The following is a 22,299-nucleotide window of genomic DNA, read 5'->3' as shown; positions in this document are numbered from 1 at the left end:
ACAACAGTTACAACGGTGAGTAACCGTCTTTTCTTCTTCGAGTGCTTGCTCATATCGATTCCAATTAGGTGACTCCCAAGCCCCACCTAGGTGGCGGGGTCGGAGTGAGACATTGCTGTGTGCAGAACCGCTGACCCGAATGCAGCATCGTCTCTGGATTGTTGCACCAGCGCATAGTGAGCAGCGAATGTGTGGACCGATGACCAAACTGCAGCTCTACAAATGTCCTGGATTGGGAGTTGAGCCAGGAAGGCAGTCGAGGAGGCCTGGGCCCTCGTGGAGTGACCGGTGACACGCGGCGTCGGGACACCGGCCAGGTCGTAGCAAGCACGAATACAGGACGTGATCCAAGAGGACAGGCACTGTGAGGAGACCGGTGAGCCTTTCATCCGGTCGGCCACCGCAACGAAGAGTTGTGTCGTCTTCCGAAATGGCTTTGTACGGTCAATATAGAAAGCCAGGGCCCTGCGTACATCCAAAGAATGCAAACGCTGGTCTTGACGAGTAGCGTGTGGCTTTGGATGGAAGACCGGGAGAAATATATCCTGGTTCACGTGGAAAGGTGAAACCACCTTGGGAAGAAAGGCAGGGTGGGGGCGAAGCTGCACCTTGTCCTTATGGAACACCGTGTATGGGGGCTCGGACGTAAGCGCTCTGAGTTCAGAAACGCGCCGTGCTGAGGTAATGGCTACAAGGAAGGCTGTCTTCCAGGATAGGTACAGGAGCGAACAGGTAGCCAATGGTTCAAACGGAGGCCCTGTGAGCTTGGAAAGAACCAGGTTGAGGTCCCACGTCGGAACGGGCTGGCTTTGCTGCGGGTACAGCCGGTCTAAGCCCTTGAGAAATCTAACGACCATCGGGTTAGAGAAGACCGAGGAAGCGAGTTCTCCTGGGTGGAACGCTGAAATAGCGGCGAGGTGAACCCTGATTGAAGATATCGCCAAGCCCTGCTGTTTTAGGGATAGGAGATATTCAAGTATGAGAGGAATAGGCGCCTGCAAGGGGGACGTAGCTTGTTGCTCGCACCAACAGGAGAAACGTTTCCACTTTGCTAAGTAAGTGGTCCGTGTAGAGGGCTTTCTACTTCCCAGCAGAATCTGCTGGACGGGTTGCGAGCATTGCCGCTCAGTCCGATTCAGCCATGGAGCATCCACGCTGTGAGGTGGAGCGATTGCAGGTCGGGGTTACACAGTCGGCCGTGGTCCTGAGAGATGAGATCGGGACACAAGGGAAGCGTGATCGGTGTTTGAACCGAAAGCTCCAACAGTGTGGTGTACCAGTGCTGCCTTGGCCAAGCTGGAGCGACTAGAATTACCCATGCCTGGTCCCTGCGGAGCTTGAGCAGTACCCTGTGGACCAGTGGAAATGGAGGGAAAGCGTAGAACAGGTGGTCTTTCCAGGTTAGAAGGAACGCGTCCGACAGAGAGCCTAGAGCTCGCCCTTGTAGGGAGCAGAATGCCTGGCACTTCCTGTTGGCTCGAGACGCAAACAGGTCGACCTGGGGAAATCCCCACCTCTGGAAAACGGAATAGATGATGTCCGGGCGAATTGACCACTCGTGCGTCTGGAAGGACCTGCTGAGACGGTCCGCCAGCGTATTCTGGACTCCAGGAAGGAACGATGCCGTGAGATGTATCGAGTGGGCGATGCAGAAGTCCCACAGGCGAATGGCCTCTTGGCATAGGAGCGATGAGTGGGCTCCGCCTTGCTTGTTGATGTAAAACATGGCCGTGGTGTTGTCGGTGAGAACCAACACGCAACGGCCCTGTAGGAGATTGAGAAAAGCCTGGCATGCCAGGCGCACCGCCATCAGCTCTCGAACATTGATGTGCAGGGCTAGTTGGGGTGCGGTCCACAGGCCCTGGGTATGGTGCTCCCCGAGGTGAGCGCCCCATCCTAGAGATGAAGCGTCCGTGACCAGGTGCAGGGAGGGTTGTGGGGCGTGAAACGGCACTCCTGCGCAAACCGCCCTGCGATCCAACCACCAGGTGAGGGAGGTCAGGACCGAGCTCGGAACCGTGACCACCATGTTTAGGTTGTCCCGATGAGGACGGTACACCAATGATACCCAGGTCTGAAGTGGGCGAAGCCGCAGTCTGGCATGCCTGATTACGTAAGTGCACGAGGCCATGTGACCCAACAGGGCGAGGCACGTCCTTATTGTGGTAACCGGAAATGTCTTGAGCCCCTGAATGACGCTTGTGATGGTATGAAAGCGATTGTCTGGCAGAATGGCTTGGGCACGTCTGGAGTCTAGGATTGCTCCAATAAATTCTATCCTTTGGGTTGGCTCTAGAGTGGACTTCTCTTTGTTGAGTAGAATGCCCAACTCGTGGAATGTTTGTGTTACTATGTGGACGTGAGCTTGAACTTGGTCCCTGGTGCGGCCGCGTACCAGCCAGTCGTCTAAATACGGGAACACCTGTATCCCTTGTCGACGAAGGTATGCCGCGACGACCGCCACACACTTTGTGAACACTCTGGGAGCCGAGGACAAGCCGAAGGAAAGGACTGCGAATTGGTAGTGCACCTTGTTTACCACAAATCGCAGGAAGCGCCTGTGAGGCGGATAGATCGCTATGTGAAAATATGCGTCCTTCATGTTGAGGGCGGCGAACCAGTCTCCAGGATCCAGGGAAGGGATAATGGTCCCCAGTGATACCATGCGGAACTTCAACTTTACTATGAATTTGTTGAGTCCGCGCAAGTCTAAGATGGGTTGCAGATCCCCTTTTGACTTGGGGATCAGGAAGTAGCGGGAATAAAACCCCCTGCCCCTTAACTCTGGTGGAACCTCCTCTATGGCCCCCATAGAGAGGAGCCCAAAAACCTCCTGTGTAAGGAGATGCTCGTGAGAAGGGTCTCTGAAGAGGGACGGGGAGGGGGAGTGGGAGTGGGGGGACGAAGAAAACTGGAGAGCGTATCCCCTCTCCACCGTGCGAAGGACCCAACGGTCCGAGGTTATAAGGGACCAAGCACGGTGGAAACGGGAGAGGCGATCCCGAAAGGCGGGAGCTGGATCGTGGGTATTGGCTGGGGCGCCGTCCTCGACCGCACCTTCAAAAGTTCTGCCTAGGGCCTGAAGGTGGCCTAGGCGGCCCCTGGTTCTGAGCCGGTTGAGGGCCGGTCGACCTTTGCCTACCACCTCAGCCCCGCCTTCTGGCGAAGTCCTGTCTCGGACGAGGCGGGGGAGGGTAGAACCTTTGAGGCTGGGGCCTAAAGGGTCTGCGCTGGGGCCCTGGGACATGCATCCCCAGGGAGCGCATGATCGTTCTCGAGTCCTTGAGGCTCTGCAGTCGAGAGTCCGTCTTCTCTGAGAACAGGCCGTGGCCCTCAAAGGGTAAATCCTGCAAGGTCTGCTGCAGTTCCGGCGGCAAGCCTGAGACCTGGAGCCAGGAGACTCGCCGCATGGCGATACCTGAGGCCAGTGTTCTTGCGGCCGAGTCTGCTATGTCCAAGGAGGCCTGTAAGGAGGTACGTGCCACCTTCTTACCCTCCTCCACTAAGGCCCCAAACTCTTCCCTTGAGTCTTGGGGGGCTAGTTCTTTAAATTTCCCCATAGAGTTCCAGGAATTAAAGTTATAGCGGCTCAAGAGCGCCTGCTGGTTGGCCGCTCTGAGTTGTAGCCCTCCCGCTGAATACACCTTGCGCCCAAACAAATCGAAGCGCTTAGCGTCCTTCGATTTGGGCGCTGCAGCCTGCTGGCCGTGGCGCTCCCGTGCGTTCACCGATGACACCACGAGTGAACACGGTTGGGGATGAGCATATAGGTACTCATAGTCCTTTGAAGGGACAAAGTACTTTCTTTCCACCCCTCTGGCTGTGGGTGGAATAGAGGCAGGGGTTTGCCATATTGTAGTGGCATTAGCCTGAATAGTACGTATGAGAGGTAATGCCACTCTGGATGGGGCATCAGCCAAGAGGATGCTCACCACCGGGTCCTGTACCTCTACTATCTCCTCTGCCTGGAGATCCATATTACGCGCCACCCTGCGCAATAGGTCCTGGTGGGCACGAAGATCTATCGGGGGCGGACCTGTGGCGGTTGTGCCCGCCACCGCCTCATCTGGGGAAGATGAGGAGGATGCCTCCGGTGGCAAGGGGTCTAATGGCGGGTCCTGCTCCAGGGGTCCCTGAAGCTGGGCATCGCCTGCCCCTGGATCCAGGGCCTCAGGTGGTATAGGCACGGGAGCCTCCATGCCCCCTGGGAGAGGGCGGGAGATGGTGGCCTCCGGGACCCTGGGCTCAGAACACGCCGAGCGAGAGGCTGATGGTGCAGCCCCCTGCGCCTGATGATAGGCCCACGGGGTCCAGAACGACCAGTGCGCAGGTCCCTGTGCAGGGTTCTCGGCCACCTCCTGCCAGTGGCCCAAGTCAGCCGTAGCAGCCTGACCCTGAGGAGGGTATGCCGATCTGGAGGCCCCATCGGAGGAACGAGATGCTGATCTCGAGGGCCAAGGCGGTGCCGAGCGTGTCGAAACCGGCTCCGGATGGTACGGTGCCGATCGGTGCTGGTCGTAAGGTGATCGGTCCCTGCGCGGTGCCGGTGAGCGGTATCGGGATCGGTGCCGGTAGCCCTGCCGGTGCCGAGATCCGGATCTTGAGCGGGACAACGACCGCGACGAGACCTGGTACCGGGAGCGGCCCCTCGAACTCGAGCGACGCTCGTACCGGTGCCGAGAACTACGTCTGGAGTCCGATCGGTACCGATGATCGTGACGGTGCCGAGACGTAGAGCGGTGCCGCGAAGATCTTGCCCGCGAGTACGACCGGTGCCGAGGTGATAGTCAGCGCCGGGACTGCGAGCGGCGTCGGGACCTGCTCTGAGATCTGGAGCGGTGCCAGGAGTCCACGGCCGGAGACGGCGGGCGCAGCAGGGCAGGCTTGCCCCTGGATTGTACTGCGCGGGGAGCCAACGGTGCCGGAGGTAGAGGCGGTGCCGGCTCCGTGAGAGCAATAAGGTCTCTGGCAGTCGCGAACGTCTCCGGGGTGGAAGGAAGACAAGGCTCCACCACCGACCGAGGTGGTGATTCGGTGCGCACCGGACTTAACGGCCACGGTTTCGGAGTAGACGGTGTAGCAGGGACTTGCTTCTGGCGGTCCAAAGGTGGACGCGGCTCTACCCCCGGCACCGGGGCAGCCGGCGTCTTCAGGACAGCAGTCTCCTGCGCCTTACGGGACTTCTTGTGCCCGGAGACAGGGACCGGCGCCGCGGCCCCTGTGGCGGGCGCGGTGCCGAAGGAGGCTGGTGCCGTGAGGGCTTGTCCGATTCAGCCCGCGGTGCAGTACCGGTCGGTGCCGCAGGGGCGCTGCGCACCGAGGCGCTCGGTGCCGGGGCTGGGCGCGCCGAGGGAGGATCCGGGCTAAGTGCCGCCTCCATGAGGAGCTGCCTAAGCCTGAAGTCCCGCTCCTTTCTGGTTCTTGGTTTGAAGGCCTTACAGATCTGACACTTATCTGCCTGATGGGACTCTCCGAGGCACTTCAGACAGGAGTCATGCGGATCACTCGTAGGCATAGGTTTAGCGCAGGACGCGCACGGCTTAAAGCCAGGAGCCTTGGGCATGAGCCCGGCTATGCGCCGGGGGAAAAAGGGGGGAGAACAACCCCCTTAACCCCCGCTAACTATTTACAACTATTACAAAACTAAAATGAATAACTATCTAAAGACTATACAACAACTATAAGTACAACTATCTACAAGAATTGACAGGATAAGCTAGGGAGAGTGGAGAACAGCTATGCCGCGCTCCACAGTTCCAACGACCGTCAAGGGCGGTAAGAAGGAACTGAGGGGGCGCTGGGTCGGCTGGGGTATATATCCAGCGCCATGAAGGCGCCACTCCAGGGGGCTCCACAGCCGACCCACCGGGTGTTGCTAGGGTAGAAAATTCTCCGACGATCGTGCACGCGGCGCGCGCACACCTAATTGGAATCGATATGAGCAAGCACTAGAAGAAGAATCTTTATTACCCAAAGAATCCTCAGAATAGAGCAATCATCACCTCCTGTTCCTTAAACATTCCTTCCCCCGTACATGACTGTTCCTTGCATGAAAGGCAACACTTTGTTCCCCCTTCATAATCATTTGTTAGTCTTCCCTAATGGCATGGAATTGAGTAAATTTCTACTCTGGAAATACAAGTTTGTTGAATGGAATATGTGTTATTTCCATGTGCAGCACTCTCATTAAAACCAATGTAAGTTTTGAGAACAGCCTGATGGCAGGCTTGGGCTTAATGGCTGCAGAGGTAAATTGGGATCTACGGAGCATTAGCTGTTTGGAATTTTCTGTCTGATTATTGTATGTTTTCTGTCATAGAACTTCTATTTTATTCACCAGCTTCCCTCAGCTTTCAGAGTTGTGTTTTCTTGGCTTGTTTCTTTCTTGATTCTGCAGAATCTTTGTATATGGAGTGCTGGAGTTAAATTTAAAAGGTCTTTCTCCACTGCTTATCCTACTTTTGCAAAATAAATGGCCATTCCAGCAAAGTGTTGAAGTCAACGTGAGTCATTGGGCAGCAAGTTGTATGCTTGGGGCCTACGTTTTATGGTGTATTTTCCTGACCTGCTGCGACGTGCTACAAGGGCCTCTCCACAAAACTTCCCCTTAGCCTGTGATTAACCTTGTATCCAGGGCAAGTATATCCTCAGACATTAGGGACTGGAGCCTATACGTTTGTTTTCCCATTCAAACAAAGCTGATTTCTCCTAACTACTGTGGGAGGAGGCAGCACCGCTGTATTAAATGCATTTGCTGGACGTGTGTGTTTTGTTTTATATATTCCTGAAAACTATTCTACGTATATTGGTAATAGTGTCCAGGTTTTGGCTTCTTGTACTAAGTTTGGGTGAGGGAGCTATAGGTTGTAGAGTTGTCAGAGGGCTGCAGAAAATATTTTGGAAAATACCTGCCCTTTGATGTAATATGTGTTCAAAAGGCAAAAGATTTTCTCTTTTGACAGTATTTTGATGACCCCTCAGGAAAAGTAGTGTCAGCCTCGGGTGATTAGTCAGAAAAGTGAACTCCCTCAAATGCAGGGAAATCACCCTAACCTTCCCTTCAGTTTGATAGCAGGATTTTCACAAGAGATTGTGAGGAAGAGCCTCTTTGAGCATATCCCTGCTACATTTAATTCATTTGTAGAGTGAAATCTGAGCTTATATTTAATACCTCTGTACAGACCAGCCAAAAGTCAGGATTGTTCTATGAATGTTTTAATTCAGAAGTATAGCTACTTTATGTGACACTTTGGATTATAAAGTATTGCAAATGCAGCACAATCACAACTAAGGGCCAAATTCTCCTTCCTCTGACTGCTCTAGTCTTGTTGGTATCAGTGTTTTTTACACAGCTGTAATTTGGTCCTGAGTGTCTGAGTGGTCTGGATAGTAAAACTGTCAACTCCTTTGTTCCCCTTTAACTGAAACCTTATTCCTCATTCAGTGAAATCAGTGTAAGGGAGTTTGCTGTTAAGTGATGACCATATGAGGAGTTGGCACAGCCTGATTATTTACACAAGCAGGTATTTGTAGGGTGTATATATTGTCCTCTTTTCCTTTTGTCATTTGAATTACTTTTTCATATAAGTGACATATGAAAGATGTCAATGTCTATGTCTTAGTGAAAGACATGGAAGAGTTTGGATAAACAAGAATACTTGGTCTGGAGGTTCAGTTAGAGCAGGGGTCTCAAACACGTGGCCCGCGGGGCTCTTCCCTGCGGCCCGCCAAGCTCCCCGCGCACGCCCCCCCCCGGGTTATTTTATGTGGCAGCTAAGCTCCCTGCTCGCTGCTCCCCAATGTTTGGGGCCGGGTCTCTCCCCTGGCCCCGCCTGCTGCCCCCGCGCATCTACGCTGAGTGTCCCCCGGGCTCACTTGCTGCCCCCTCACCGCCCGGAGCCTGCAGCTCATGCTGACTCCACTCCACGCATCACCTGCTGCTGCAGGGTCCTAGTGCCCCCCTCCACTATGGCCAGGGCAGGCTGCCCTTCTGTCCTAGTCCTGAGCCTCTCCAATGCCCCAAACCCCTCATCCACCGCCCTCACCCCTGCACCCCCTCTTATCCCCAAACTCCATCCCAGAGCCTTCACCCCCCACCCCAGCCCGGAGCCTGCACCCAGCACCCAAACGCCATCCCAGAGCCTTAGGCAGGTGGGGGTGGAGTTTGGGGGGGGGGGCAGGTTCTGGGCATCACCAAAATTTCTACAAACCTGCCACCCTTGGAAGAAGCAGAGCAGGGGTGGAGTGGTGGTGCAGCCCAGTGCAGTGGGGGGGCTTTAACAGAAATAAATCTAACTAAGTGCGTGTTTTGTCCTTTGAGTGAGGTGCATTACTGTTGGTGGCGCTTAGCACTTTCCAGGAGGGAGGGGGAGGAGCAGGGAGCCGCGCGCTTAGGGGAGGAGGTGGAGAAGAGACAGGGCAGGGGCAGGGCCTCATGGAAGGGGGTGGAGTGGGGGCAGGGCCGGGGGCAGCGAGGGGGGGTGTCAGTGATGCGGCCCTTGGGGCCAATGCACTAGTCCTCATGTGGCCCTCGTGGTCATTTGAGTTTGAGACCCCTGAGTTAGAGCCACTCTCTGTAAAAGTACTTAAGTTTCTATCTTCTGAGTATATGATGAAAACCATTTATTCATTATGGGTAAAAATTTTCAAAAGCGATTTGGGCACTTAAGCTCCTAATTTTCATTGAAAGTCAAAGGGACTTAAGAGCCTAGCTCACTTCTGAAAACTGAACTTAAATGCTTTTGAAAACTTTACCCTATATGATTTGCTAACCAGTCACTACCATGTGCCAGTACAGAAAGGGAAAAAAAATTCACCATTTCAGAAAATGGAGTATGTCTCCACACTAAGATTTATCTTTAAGCAAAGAAACAGGTACATACCTAGTTAAAACTACGAGGATCAGAAACCATACGTGGTGTACAGCATTAAGCTGCAAATGTACTATATGCACACTTCTGTAGTATCTTGAGGCTTGCCTTCTACCAGTGCCGTTACATAACATTTCCACTCCCTCTAGTGAAATATCAGAATGTGACTTATATAGAGAACTTTCAGACAGGAATAAAAGGTAACCCTTGTTTGGCATGAGTTTAGCTCATGGCAGTATTGTCTGATATGGCCCTGTCCTGTCACTATTCGAGAGCATTGCATTTCCTGTGTGAACGCCCTTCTCTAATTCTGTCAGTCTGACAAGATGGATGCAAAACAGCAACGCTCCATTCGCGCCTCAGTAGCGTCTCACAAACACTCCGCCTGGGCTGCCTGGTGGCTTTTTCTTCATTTTCTTTTTTTCTTTGCCTAAATCAGAGGCAGCCTCCCCTTCCTAAAAAAAAAATATAAAAGCCATTAAATTGCAGTCACTCACCTACACCTGCTTCCCTAGCAAGGGAGGATTTTAAACCACAAACTCCTTTGAACAGTCACAAAATGCTGTCTTACAGGATAAGAAATATAGTAATAGAGGATCATGGCTTATTCTAACACCCAGTTATTGAGCCTGTCGTTTGGAAAACAAGCCACTGGAATGACCTGTTTCTTATATCTCACTTTTCTTTCCTCCTCTCCCTCCAGCCACCCTGCCAGCAATGTCTTCACCGCTAACTAGCTGGTCTGATCTGCCTGCCCCCTGCTAGGTGAGGAATAAAGCCAATAGAGGTGCCATCTCCCTATTAGACAACACTCCCTTTCTGGGATAGATACATCTACAGCTCATAGATGTTCAGCTTCCTGCTCCTGTCATGTGTTTTAAGAGAGGGCTGAAGACTTGAAAAAGTGTCGTGATGCAAACTGAACAGAACTTTTATTTCAGCTATGGTATGGTTCAGTGCTGTCCGCAGGGCACCGAGAAGGCTGCAGAGTATACTGTAAGTGCCACAGATATAACACTTCATTCTGAGCAGTCATTAATACTTTGGTGTTTGTCCTTAACAACCAAGTCTCAGTTTCAAACCCAAGCTTGTTCTTTTCATTAGAGGCACTTAAAATACTATAGGCATTTGGGAACTTTCTCAAAAATTACCTGTTTTTTTGTTTTTTCTTTAAGCGAGAAGGTCCATTGCTGAGTGGGGGCAACAGGGACGTTTGTGTGGCACTCAGAGATTGCATTATCTCTGCGTATCCCAGTGACTGAAATAGAACTGGGGCCTTAAGCAGTTTTTATTAAACCAGCGCATTCACCCAGCCCCTCAATGTTAGTGGAGCCTGAAATACCCCTGAAAGTTGAGTCAGGTCTATATCAAAATGAAATATTAGCAAGAATATCAATTTCACCGGTAGCGTTTTGACATTTTGATTCATGAGGCTATGGATAAGACAAAGAATACAAATGTGGTACTTTAGTCAAGGTACAGCATGCCAGCATTTACAGGGTCAGACAAGATGCTAGCAATGCTGCCCTGGTTTACTGCTGTACTTGGGACTGTCTCGGTTGCTATCTACGTTGGTTTAAGTCTGGAGCCAAGCAGGAGGAGATGGGAAATTCCAAAGATGAAAGCTCAATCGCTCACCTCTGACGTGGGTTAGAGGCGGCAGAGTTCTCTAGTGGAGCATAGCAGCGTGAAACCAGAAAGGACCCCTCAGTCTGGTACAGAGGTGGATTTGAAAATGAATCTGCCTCAGTGGAAGAAGTTCCCGCTCCCCTGTCTGAGAAGCTATTGAAGTGGCTACCCCTGTTAAACTGCAGCTCAATTGTGCCCTTTCAGAGAACTGATATAAGGGAGTAAAATACACCCCTCGTAGCTGTGTTGAGTTAAATGGACTAATACAGCTGCTAGAGTAGCCCCAGGTTTTCCAAAACTCCCTGGTAAGCTGGTGTCCTAGCCCATGCTCTGGGGTTATGTCATGGAAGCAGAAAGTGGTGGCTTTTCAGCAGCACTGGGGGGAGGGGGAGCAGGCAAGGAGAGGAGTTTATATAGGATGCAAAGGTCGGGGCAGTGTGTGGGGGCAGCTGTGGGTGGGGGAGAGAAGTGGGGAAGCAGCCATGAAGGGGAAGGCAGGGGGAGGGCATGAGAGGAGTAGAAGCAGTCATGAAAAGAGTAGGGTTGAGCGAAGCTAGTTGAAGAGATGTGGGATTCGCTATGAGCTAGAAAGCATGGGGATTAGTGAGAAATGGGACAGTTATGAATGCAGGTTATGCAATGGGGTGAATGCAGTTATCAATGGGGCCTGTGGCATAGTGAGATTGAAGGGGACACAGATTAGGGTTGGGCACAGACATGGAGCAATTTTATAGCCATCGGTGGCTATGACATGAGTGGGATTTCCAGGTGAGAGGGTATCCACATAAAACCCACTCCTTCTTAATTGCCTAGTCTTGCTGCCAGTCTCAACAGAGGCCCATGGAGACTCAGCTAACGTCTCACCATGAGAAACAGTGGGCAGCTCCAAGTTAGGGCTGAGGCCTGGGACAGAGCAGTGTGGGAAAGCTTCTGCTGCTGCAGTCTGTGCAATATCTGCCGTGCGGGTAAATGAAGAACTTGGTCTCTGATGCTGTTAATCAGGCATCAGCATGAAATTGCATATTGATGCATAAGATTAGGGTGCTGGTGAGTTGAGACCACTAACTACCATGTGGACAAAAACTTCTCATTGTTTCCTTGTGATTCCCCATCTGTCTGGATCCACTTGTTGTCTCTCTCTTATAGATCGATTATAAGCTCTTTCGGGCAGGGACTGTCTTTGTTCTGTGTCTGTGCAGTGCCTAGCACCACTGGGTCCTGATCCATGCCTCACAAGCCTAGGTGCTACAATCTACAAATAATATTATAGAAGCCATAATGAATTAAATGTGACATACACAATAACTGAACATTTCTAACTGCAATTGTGATGTAATATTAGCCTCTGGCCAGAAGATGACAGTGGAAGAATTAAACCAGGGGTTCATTGATCTATGTGGAACTCTGCTGGCAAGTTTCAGGCAAGGCTCTGTGCACACAAAACAATAGTGAAGCTAGAAATGGGTAGTACTTAGCCCTTCAGTCCCTGGGGATGAGAGTCCTTTATTCCGCCTTAGCCAAACAGGAGAGGTGGGAGCTGGGAATGTGCCTGTGGTCTATTTAGTTTACCCTATTCCTGACCCTTCAGTTCTCATTTCTTTGCCGAATGTTGTATTGAAAATGCATAACTCCTCTATAGTGGTGGGAGGCAGATGGAGATTTAAGCTGCCTGAATGGGGAATGCTGGGGCTTTGGCTACCTGAGAAGGCAGATTTGGGATTGTGCAGTAAACACATTATCTTGGTTTTTCTGCTACACTAGTGAAATAGTTAATGTGAAATTTAAATTGCCATCATTGGCTTCAGAGTTAAGACATGGGAGCAGTTCACACCTGACTTAGCTAGTGTAGCAGGCTGTCTACATGCTCCAGAATATAACACTGCATTGATTTATACCAGAGGTGGGCAAACTACAGCCCGCAGGACCACCCTGCCCGGCCCCGGAGCTCCCAGCCCCTCCCCCGCAGCCTCAGCTCACTGTGCCGCCAGCACTATGGTGGGGAGCGGGGCGGTTAGATAAGGGGCAGGAGGTTCTGGGGCGCAGTCAGGGGATGGGGAATGGGGGAGTTGGATAGGTGTGGGAGTCCCAGGGGGCCTGTCAGGGTAGGGGTGTGGATAGGGGTCAGGGCAGTCAGTGGACAGGGAGGGTTGGATAGGGGGTGGGGTCCCAGGGGGGCCTATCTATCTCAAAGCTGGAAGAGACCTTGAAAGGTCATCAAGTCCAGTCCCCTGCCTTCACTAGCAGGACCAAGTACTGTCCCTGACAGGTTTTTTTTGTCCCCTGCTGGTCCCTAAATGGCCCCCTCAAGGATTGAACTCACAACCCTGGGTTTAGCAGGCCAATGCTCAAACCACTGAGCGATTAGGGGCAGGGGGTCCCAGAACGGGGCGGTCAGGAGACAAGGAACATAGGGGGTTGGATAGGTCGGGAGTTCTGAGGGGAGCAGTCAGGGGGTGGGAAGTGAGAGGGGGTGGATGGGGGTGGGGGCCATGCTGTTTAGGGAGGCACAGCCTTCCCTACCCAGCCCTCCATACAGTTTCAAAACCCCGATGTGGCCCTCGGGCCAAAAAGTTTGCCCACCCCTGACTTATACTCTGTTTTTGTGGAAAGGTTTTCTTTACCTGCAGGGCTAGAAACTATGGGGAAGAAAGCAGGGATTGTGGACCAGAGTTCTGTAGCAAGGGGTGGATTCTGTGGTATATGCCAGGGCTCTCACATAATTGTCTGTTGTTGTTGGGGAGGAGGGGAGTTGGCTTTTTTCCCCACACTTTCTGAAGCAGCCTGTGGGGCAATTATCATGTACCAGAGTTCCATGTTGTTCATATCTAGGGGGTTGGGCCCAGGCCTATGGCCAATACTAACGTCAAGGAAGATAGCTGTGCACCTGTCCGGCTACAAATGGTGGCTGTAAAGAAGAGCAATCCTTCCTGTCTGAGCATCCTCTTTGCTCTTTGGAGGTGCTGACCCAGGTGGACACAACAGATGCTGCTGGTGTCTTTGCGGCAACTGAGCTATATGTTGCTAATGAACCTTTTACCTTTTCATGTTGTTTTTCACACATTCCCCAAAGCAGTCACCTGAGGGCAGACACTCACCCCAGAGGTGGTGGGTGTGAGCTGCAGTTTCTCCAGACACTCTTTGAGGTGGCTTGTCTCTGCTCGGTATTCATCCAGCTGACGCTCCAGCTTCTCTCGACGGACTCGCTCGTATTCCAGCTGGGCCTCCAGCTCTCTAATCATCCTGCCAAACGCAAAAATCAGGCAAGCCAAGTCTGATGAAATGCTGTTAACTATGTCAGCTCCTGCCTCTGTTACTCTGTGGTGGCCCAAAAGGAGGGTGCAGGCACTGTCCTGCTGCTACAGGGCAAGATAGCTTATGGGGGCCTGGGGGTGATACACCTGGAACTGCCCTTCCTGCTGCTCCAGGAAGGAGTACAGGGTCCCCAGCACCTGCTGCCAACACCAGCATAAATACAGGAAGGCCACATTCCAAACCTTGGTGGCCTTTTATCAGCTCAGATGATTATTTAAGCACCAATAGCGTGCTCTGTGTTGTAAAAGAGTTCGAGGGAGACATGCTCCCTGCTCTGATGAGTGTGAAATCTCTTTGGGACTATGGAAAAACACTACATACATTAGCCAGTGCCTGACCTCACACCATGGGGAACTCTAAATTGGAATCCTACTCAGCTACCGCACTAGGTGGGGAGAAGAGAGAGAAATTCTTTGCTGCTGTAAGAAGCCAGGTCTACATAGATGTAAGCTGGGTCTGAATGAACTCTCCCCTGACATCTAGTGATGAGCTGGGGACGAAGACTTCAGGAACAGACCGTATTTGCATAGACACACCTACTCCAGCTAGGTATGCAGCCGATGGAGCTGCTTTGCAAAGTGATCAGTTTTAACTAGTGGGGAGTTACAAATCACTTTACATAAGGACAGCCATACTGGGTCAGACCAAAGGTCCATCTCGCCCAGCATCCTATCTTCTGATAATGGCCAATGCCAGCTGCCCCAGAGGGAATGAACAGAACAGGTAATCATCAAATGATCCATCCCCTGTTGCCCATTCCCAGCTTCTGGCAAACAGAGGCTAGGGACACTTCAGATCATGGTTTTACATCTCTGCCCCTCCTGGCTAATAGCCATTGATGGACGTATCCTCCAGGAACTTATCTAGGTTGGGGTTGTTGTTTTTTTAAACTGTGTTATAGTCTTGGCCTCCACAACATCCTCTGACGAAGAGTTCCACAGATTGAATGTGCATTGTGTGAAAAAATACTTCCTTTTGTTTGTTTTAAACCTGTTGCCTCTTCATTTCATTTGATGACCCCTGGGTCTTGTGTTATGTGAAGAGGTAAATACACTTCCTTATTTACTTTCTCCACACCAGTCATGATTTTATAGACCTCTATCATATCTCCCCTTAGGCGTCTCTTTTGCGAGCTAAGAAGTCCCAGTCTTATTAATCTCTCCTCATATAGCAGCCGTTCTGTACACCTAATCAATTTTGTTGCCCTTTCCTGAACCTGTTCCAATTCCAATATATCTTTTTTGAGATGGGGTGACCAGATCTGCACACAGTATTCAAGATGTGAGTGTACCATGGATTTATATAGAAAGCATATATTTATAGTGAAAGCACTGAAGTATTGAAAGCAGGAGTAATGAAATGTTATTCTTATTGTACGAGTAAAGGGCAGCAGAACTGTACTTAACCTGCCCTTGATTGGGGGGGGTTACCCTAAATTGAACCTCACTTGCTAAGCAGGGGGTAGGGATGATAAACCCAGTGAAGTGGAAAGAGAGTTGGGACAGGTGTTTCTACCTGGTAATGTTGGCTCTCCCTCAGGAGTTTGACACCAGTTGACCCTCCTCTCATCTCTGCACTGTTTAAAGACAGAACTGATTAGACTCAGTTGAGAATCCTTGTTTTGTTCTGTGATCACTGAAGCTGAAATCACTTAGGCTATGTCTACACTAGAGCCCTTACAGTGTCACAGCTGTACCGATGCAGGTGCACTGCTGTCAGATCTCTCATGTAGCTGCTCTATGTCGACGGGAAAGAGCTCTTCTGTCAATATAATAAAACCACCCCCAACGAGTGGCTGTAGCTACGTCGGCAGGAGAAGCTCTCCCACCAACACAGCGCTGTGCATAGTAACATTTATGCCGGCGAAACTTATGTTGCTTGGGGATGTTTTTTCCCCACACCCTTGAGCGACATAAGTTTTGCCAACATAAGTGATAGTATAGACATAGCCTTAGACCGGCTGTGGGACAATGGGTGGGGTGAAAGACTGGACAGCCTGCTCTAGCAGTGAGATTCCTCACTACCTGCTGACATCACGGAGAGCTGGGTTAAGTGGTGGAACCTCAGAACATGACAAGGCAGCGGAGAGTGGTGGCAGCAGGAGGTCGGCCAGCAGAGGCAGAGACTGACAGTCGTGACAGAGACTAGCTAACAGCAGCAGGCAGTGACAGCAGAGTGAACTGTGGCGGTGTCAGGCATTGCTCCATACCTTCCCCTCACCCCACCCCAGGATGGGAGGTGAACTCACATGAACACACCGCTGAACTCTGGGTCTTTGCTGACCAAGGACAGCAACTGTGGGTGGGGTGGAGGGAGACAGGAGGAACATTTGGATGTCAGACTTTCACACCACAAGGTGAGAGACTGAGGCAAAGGACACCGCCCAATGTAGTCTGGGGTGGGTGTTTGCCCATGGTCATGGGGTTTTGAATTGTGATTGTGGGGTTTTCTCAAATTAATGCTGGGTTCCTTTTCCCTTTTTATTAAAAGTTTTCTTTGCTATACACAGCCTCAGTGCCTATGAGAGGGGAAGTACTGACGCTTAAAGGCAGTTGGGGGTCGTGGTTGGTTTTCCAGATTGCTGGGTGGGGGCTCAAGATGGTTCTATTTTCTGTGGTTAGGAGAAACGCCTAGACATTGAACCTGGCCCTTGTTGCTACCAATGCCACCTGGCAGAAGGGTTACATAGGTAAAGACTAAATCACGTTCATGGGTGATAAGTCACTCAGAACCTACGGCTGTCATCACAGGCCCGAGCTGAAGGACAATAACCCTTAGCTGGCAGCAGACTAGTACTAAAGTTTATACTCAACATAGACCAACCACTAGAGGGCAACATCATCCCATACACTGGAGCAGACCCGACAGCCTGTAGAGCAGTGTTACCCAAACAGTAGATTGCAGGAAGGGTCTAGGTCAGGAGTGGCCAAACTTACTGACCCTCTGAGCTGCATACAACAATCTTCAGAAGTTCAAGAGCCTGCCGGGATTTGGGGCTTCAACCCCTCACCTGCTGAAGTACGAAGCCCCGGCACATGCACCCCATGGGGCAGAAGCCCTGAGCCCCCCCTCTCGGCTCAGGAGAAGCCCCTACCCCACCCCCCCACTGCAAGGCGGAGGTCCCGCCCCCCCCCCCCCCCCGGTAGGTGGAGAAGTGGGGGGGCCTTCTGCGAGCCACACTTTAACAGTAAACGAGCCGCCTGTGGCTCACAAGCCACAGTTTGGCCACCCCTGGTCTAGGTGTTGCTCTCCCTGTGTGCTCTCACTTCGCGTTGGGAGTGGGACTGGGCAGCAGGAGTGCGGAGGAAGTGCCTCCAAGGCATGCAGAGGGCAGAGATAGGCTGCTGACTGTCCTATCACTGGCTCTGGCCCCTTCCTCTGCGCAGCTGCTGCCCGCATCCCGCTGCTCTCACTTCCCCTGGGCAGCAACAGCAGGGAGGAAGCAGCCGGAGCCAGCGAGTGGATAGTCAGCAGCCTGGTAGCAATCACGACCCAGCTGCTGGGGGACCACAGGAACGGGTGGGGCTGGGGGAAGCCGAGCAGAGGCCTTGGAGGCTAGGCTGGAGTAGGAAACAGGGGTAACGATGGATCCCCAAAAGAGACAAAATGCCATTGATGGGTTGTCTTAGTAAAAAGTTTAGGAGCCTTACAAGTACGTGCCAGGCTGCATGCTCAGCTCCTGGCCACAACTAACAGGACAAGAAAAATAACTGCAGAACCCAAGGGTTCGTACAAAATGGTGAAGGTTCTTCCAAACTGGTTCCTTAAACAATGGGCGCTCAGGTGGCAGATCTTGCATAGCAGTAGATGGTTCCCTTAAACTGTTTCCAAGCCTAAAGCTAAACCCCAAATAAGGAAGAGATTCGAAGATGAACCACAATGTGTATGTGGTTTACTATTGGTGAAGCTGCAGCAAGAGCTACTAAGCAATCCCTTTTTCAGTTTAGACATTCACATTTCATATCCTATTGTTCTTATTGTGACCAGCTGTCTAATGTCAAACTGAAACGTCCGTGTCTGAGTCTGTTCTCCCTCATGCCACCATAATCAACACAATCACACTGGGGTAAGTTAGAAACACACAGGCTCTGTAAATTTAAACAGAAGAAATATAGTAAGTATTATCCCCATTTTACAGAAGGAAGTACTGAGAGTTTGCCTGCCTGTCAGGTATGCGGAGCATCCAGAGCTCCCACTGAAATCAAGAGAAGTGCAGATACTCAGCACGTCTGAAAATCAGGCCATAAGTGACTTGCTCTGCCACTGTGATATTTGAGGCAGGTATCCTGATGCCAAGTGCCTTGCTGACAAGTGTTGAACAGAAGGAGCCAGATTGTTGCCAAGTCTGTATGCTGACAAGGGAAAACAATGAGCTTTAGGATGAACTATGGCCTGAGTGGCTCCTTTGCTTGCCTATTTCACCCCAACTATTTATAAAACAAAACGTTTAAAATGTGCGAGTGGGCACGGAAAAGCCATTGGAGTGAATTCAGTGCTCATGAAAAGCCAGGGATCAACAGCCCTGGAGAATAAAGGTCACTGGCCATGGGGGCAATAGCAAGGGCAAGCTGCTCGGCCAGTGTGTCTTGGAACATCCATGGAGGAATCCTTTGTGTGGAGACAGCATAGTCTCCCTGTGCCCACTCAGTCCTTGGTTACTCTGCAGATATTGTCAGCAAACGAGCCAATCAGTGCAGTTGTAATGGGGGCTTTTGTGATGTGGATGCAACTGGACTGAAACCACAAATCCATTTTTCACAAGCCAAACAAGATAGTCATGACTTTTCGGTCACTACCAACCTTGGGTGGATGGATTTGAACACTGACTTAGAGCTGAAAAGGGACCCTGTTAGCAGTCTCTTGAGTCATATCCTTTAAAGTTTTAAATTAATACTTCTAATCCCACTGGTGACATCTTTTGCTCCCCCCAAAGCAACAGAGTCTCTGCCAGCCCTGCTGTCCATCTGCTATCCTGCTGTAAGTTAGTTCTTTCCCAAACACGCACCTTTTATCAGCGACTAACAAGAGACATTGGCTCAGGGATGCCAACAGACTGTAACAGAAAGAGAGAGAGAGAGAGAGAGAGAGACAGTGGCTCCGCAGGGACTCAGGCCCAGATTTTAAAGATAATTAGGCACTGCATCGCACCTGGGACATAGGATCCTAAGAGCCTAAGTCACTTTTGACAATGACACTGAGTGGAGCAATGCGTAACTACCTTTAAAACTCTGGGTAAGTAACCAGGTGTCCAGGAGGAAGTTGAAATAATCTACAAAAAGTGACACCGCCATTTAATATTCCAAAATCATAGCAAGACAGTATTGCACTTCCTTTAAACTCAGGACATTTAAAAGAACATTTCTGTACAGTAATGAGACACTGGGGAATTAGGTAAACATTATGGAAGTGGCTATAAGCCCACGTATGCCTTTGCTGAGGTTTTCTTAGACCTAGTAGCCATCTGATAAGTTCTTAACCATAGGTTCTGCATTTAAAACATAATAAATAAATACAATAATAAGTAACACTAATACGTTGCACTCGTCTAGCTCCTTCCATCCATGGATCTCCACAGATTTTACAAACGTTACAGAGTTAATTAAATCTTACTTTTCAGCCTCCCTTTCTTCTTTCTTCTTCTTCCTCTCCTCTACAGTTATTCCTCCCAGCTGTTTGTAGTTGCTGTAGGCAATTTCTAGAAGTTGCCGAAGTTCTTCAATCTTTTGGTAGGCTCTTACTGCAAGACAGTTCTCTGGGTAACTAACATGAGGATGTGCGTGAAGATGCTGGGTTTTCTGAATGTTGGGAGATGTTTTTTGGCAGTGGGATCTATTAGACTGTGGAACAGCCTCTCACGAAAGGTAACAGAATTGCCATTACTGAATACATTTAAAACTACATCTGACACATCACTCAAAAAAATACTGTAAGGAACAATCCTGTGCTGGCTTTCCAGAGATGGACTAGATTTGCCTAAATTATCTTCTGTTCTAACTTCCATGATTAAAATATTTTTCTTGATTGCCACAATATATTTTAAAGCTCATTGGTACTGACAAAAGATTCTGCAGCCGTAGGGAGCAACTCTGCAACTACAAATATTTTATCCTAGGATTCTCATTCCTTCCGACCTGTCCAAGAGAAGAAACAGTAAAGAGAGACAGAACTTACTGCGGGCGTCTCTTTTTTTTGCTTCATCCAGAATTAAATCTTCCGTGGTGTCTGTGCTCCCTTCCACGCCATGTCTGTCGAAAAACCTTACATCGCTGTCATCTAATTCTTCATCAGAATCGTCTCCCATTGCCCGTCTCAGAAGCTCCACAGCTGCCACCTGGGCGAATCTGCACACCACAGTCAATAGTTCATATCCAGTGAAATACACACGCACTTCTGAAAACGCCGCCCGAGTTCCACTGCTGATTAGATCACACACACTTGAATATATGTCCAATAGCAGCAGCCCCCACGTGTTCTAAAATGGTTTTTGCACCATTTTGATGAGGCTACACTTTTGCCTCAGTAATATCCTGTGGCAGTTAGTCGCACAGTTTAATACGTTGTGCAAAATTGTATTTCCTTTTCGTTATTTTAAATTTATTTTGACTTTTAATTTAATCAAATAAGCACCTGTGTTATATTTAAGGGTAAACAGGAGTGCCTAGCTGGCCGCCTGCAGTGTAATTTTTTTGTGTACCTCTATCATGTCTCCTCTCAATCTTCTCTTTTCTAAACTAAACAGGTCTCATCTTGCCTGTAGTGGAGTGGCTGCCCCACTCCAGTAAAGAGGGGTTAAAAGCAGCCCTGGAGAGGGCTGTGGCTCTGAAAGGTAGGCTGGTTGGAAAAGCAGCCCCAGCTGTGGCCAGCTTAATCAGGGCCCAGCCGGCCCTTGTAAGAGGGCTGTGGGCCAGAAGGAGTCACTCTCTCTCTAGCTCCTGAGAGAGAAGGACCTGGCTGCCTGGGAGCTGAGCAGGGTACCTAGGGTGGAGCAGTGCTGGGGAAGGGCAGAGGGAGCTGGGGAGCTCCAGCCTAATAAAACCCCAGGCTGCAGGCCTTGCTAAAGGCCTACAAAAGGAACTGGGGCAGCTCTGAGATAGGCAGAGGCAGCTGGTCCAACCTGCCCTGCCGATGATGAGTGGTTTATAGACTGCAGTCTGCCCCAGTGAGCAGGGGCTAGATGGTGACTGGCAGTAGCCACTGAGGCAAGGTGGGGCTAGAGGGTTGGGGGTTCCCCTGGGTGGGGAGACCCAGAGCAAGGGGGTACTGTGGTGGGCAGAACCCCTGAGCAAAGGGCACCAGGGTCCGGGAGGGACACAGGGGCCAGCGGCAGGGGAGACGCTGGCAGAGGGCACTCTGGGCTGGAAGAGCTAATTCCCAGGACGACCAGCAGGAGGTGCCGCGCCGGTGAGTTGTCGCCCCGCCACATTGCCTTATACAGAATTTGACCCATCTCTAGTTACAATAGGTATATAAATACCCTCAGTAAAACCCTTTGCAACAGCAGTAGAGCCAAAAGGCTGTTATAACCCAAAGTTGAAATTCATGGGCTTGATTCTGCTCTCATCTACACCAATGTAAATCAGGAGTAACACTACCTGAAGTCAACAGAGTTACAGTGGTATAAAAGCAGTGAGTGCAGAATCAGTCCCTATACAAATAAATTACAGCTCAGAGATCTGAACTGCTACCTCTTGGCTACATCCTTTGGAGTCTCTCCAGCTTCATTTGTAATGTCACAATCAGCTCCCATTTCAATCAACCATTGCAAGCAGCTTAAGTGTCCTTGTCCAGCAGCTAAGGAAAAAGAATATGTACTAAAGTCAATTATACACACTTTTATTTAAAAATGCCTTTTCCCTAACATGACATGACACTCCTTAAAGTATGAATAGTTTATACATGTCACTAGGAACCTATGATGGAAATACCAGTTTATAATGGGCCAAATTCTACCCCAGAGTATAAGCCTGTTTTTATTTTCATTTCCTCTTTTAGGTAAAATAAATGTTATGGGCCGAGCCTCAGTTCTGTAAGTGATGCAGCTGTACTGAAGTCAGGAGAAAGTTCGGGCCCTGTAGCTATCAGCCTGGAGTCTGATCTCATGGTGCCTCCTGAAGGTACACTACCTAGGCTCATCCACTACAGGCTGGTCTGTTTGGTTCTTATTATCTGGAGTCCCCAGGTATGTTCTCAGCTGCGTGAAGTATTATGGCTTCTGTAACACTGGGCATCCATGAAAGGTTCCATACAGTATCCTAAGGATGAGTGCTGAATGGACAAGAGCTTTGATTGCCTGGGAGAGAATTCTGTAACTGGCTCATGGCTCTTGCAATGCAGCATAACATGAAGCTGCAGATCTACCATATGTTCTAAAACGATGGCGTGGTATTTTATGTTACTTACGGGTACCTTATTTATCTGCTATGCCTCCTGGTTATGATTAGGCCCAGATCCTCAAAGGCATTGAGGTGCCTAACTCCCATTAATTTCA

The 22,299-nt window shown here is 50.4% G+C and overlaps 1 protein-coding gene across 1 annotated transcript in view; it reads right to left on the bottom strand.

The window, feature by feature from the left end:
• Positions 1–9,229: 9,229 nt before the first annotated feature.
• ANKRD42 (ankyrin repeat domain 42) overlaps positions 9,230–22,299 on the bottom strand; it is a 37,998-nt gene continuing 24,928 nt past the window's right edge. Inside the window, exons 6-10 of the mRNA XM_026651585.1 lie at positions 21,497–21,602; positions 19,983–20,152; positions 19,422–19,548; positions 13,595–13,739; positions 9,230–9,325 (exon numbers count right to left, since the gene is read on the bottom strand). Of these exons, the coding sequence (XP_026507370.1) occupies positions 9,230–9,325; positions 13,595–13,739; positions 19,422–19,548; positions 19,983–20,152; positions 21,497–21,602 (644 nt within the window). The remainder of the gene's footprint in view (positions 9,326–13,594; positions 13,740–19,421; positions 19,549–19,982; positions 20,153–21,496; positions 21,603–22,299) is intronic.

This window comes from Terrapene carolina, unplaced genomic scaffold (genome assembly GCF_002925995.2).
Source record: "Terrapene carolina triunguis isolate 2854851 unplaced genomic scaffold, T_m_triunguis-2.0 Scaffold97, whole genome shotgun sequence".
NCBI lineage: Eukaryota > Metazoa > Chordata > Testudines > Emydidae > Terrapene > Terrapene triunguis.
This window is presented reverse-complemented; position numbering and strand designations above follow the sequence as displayed.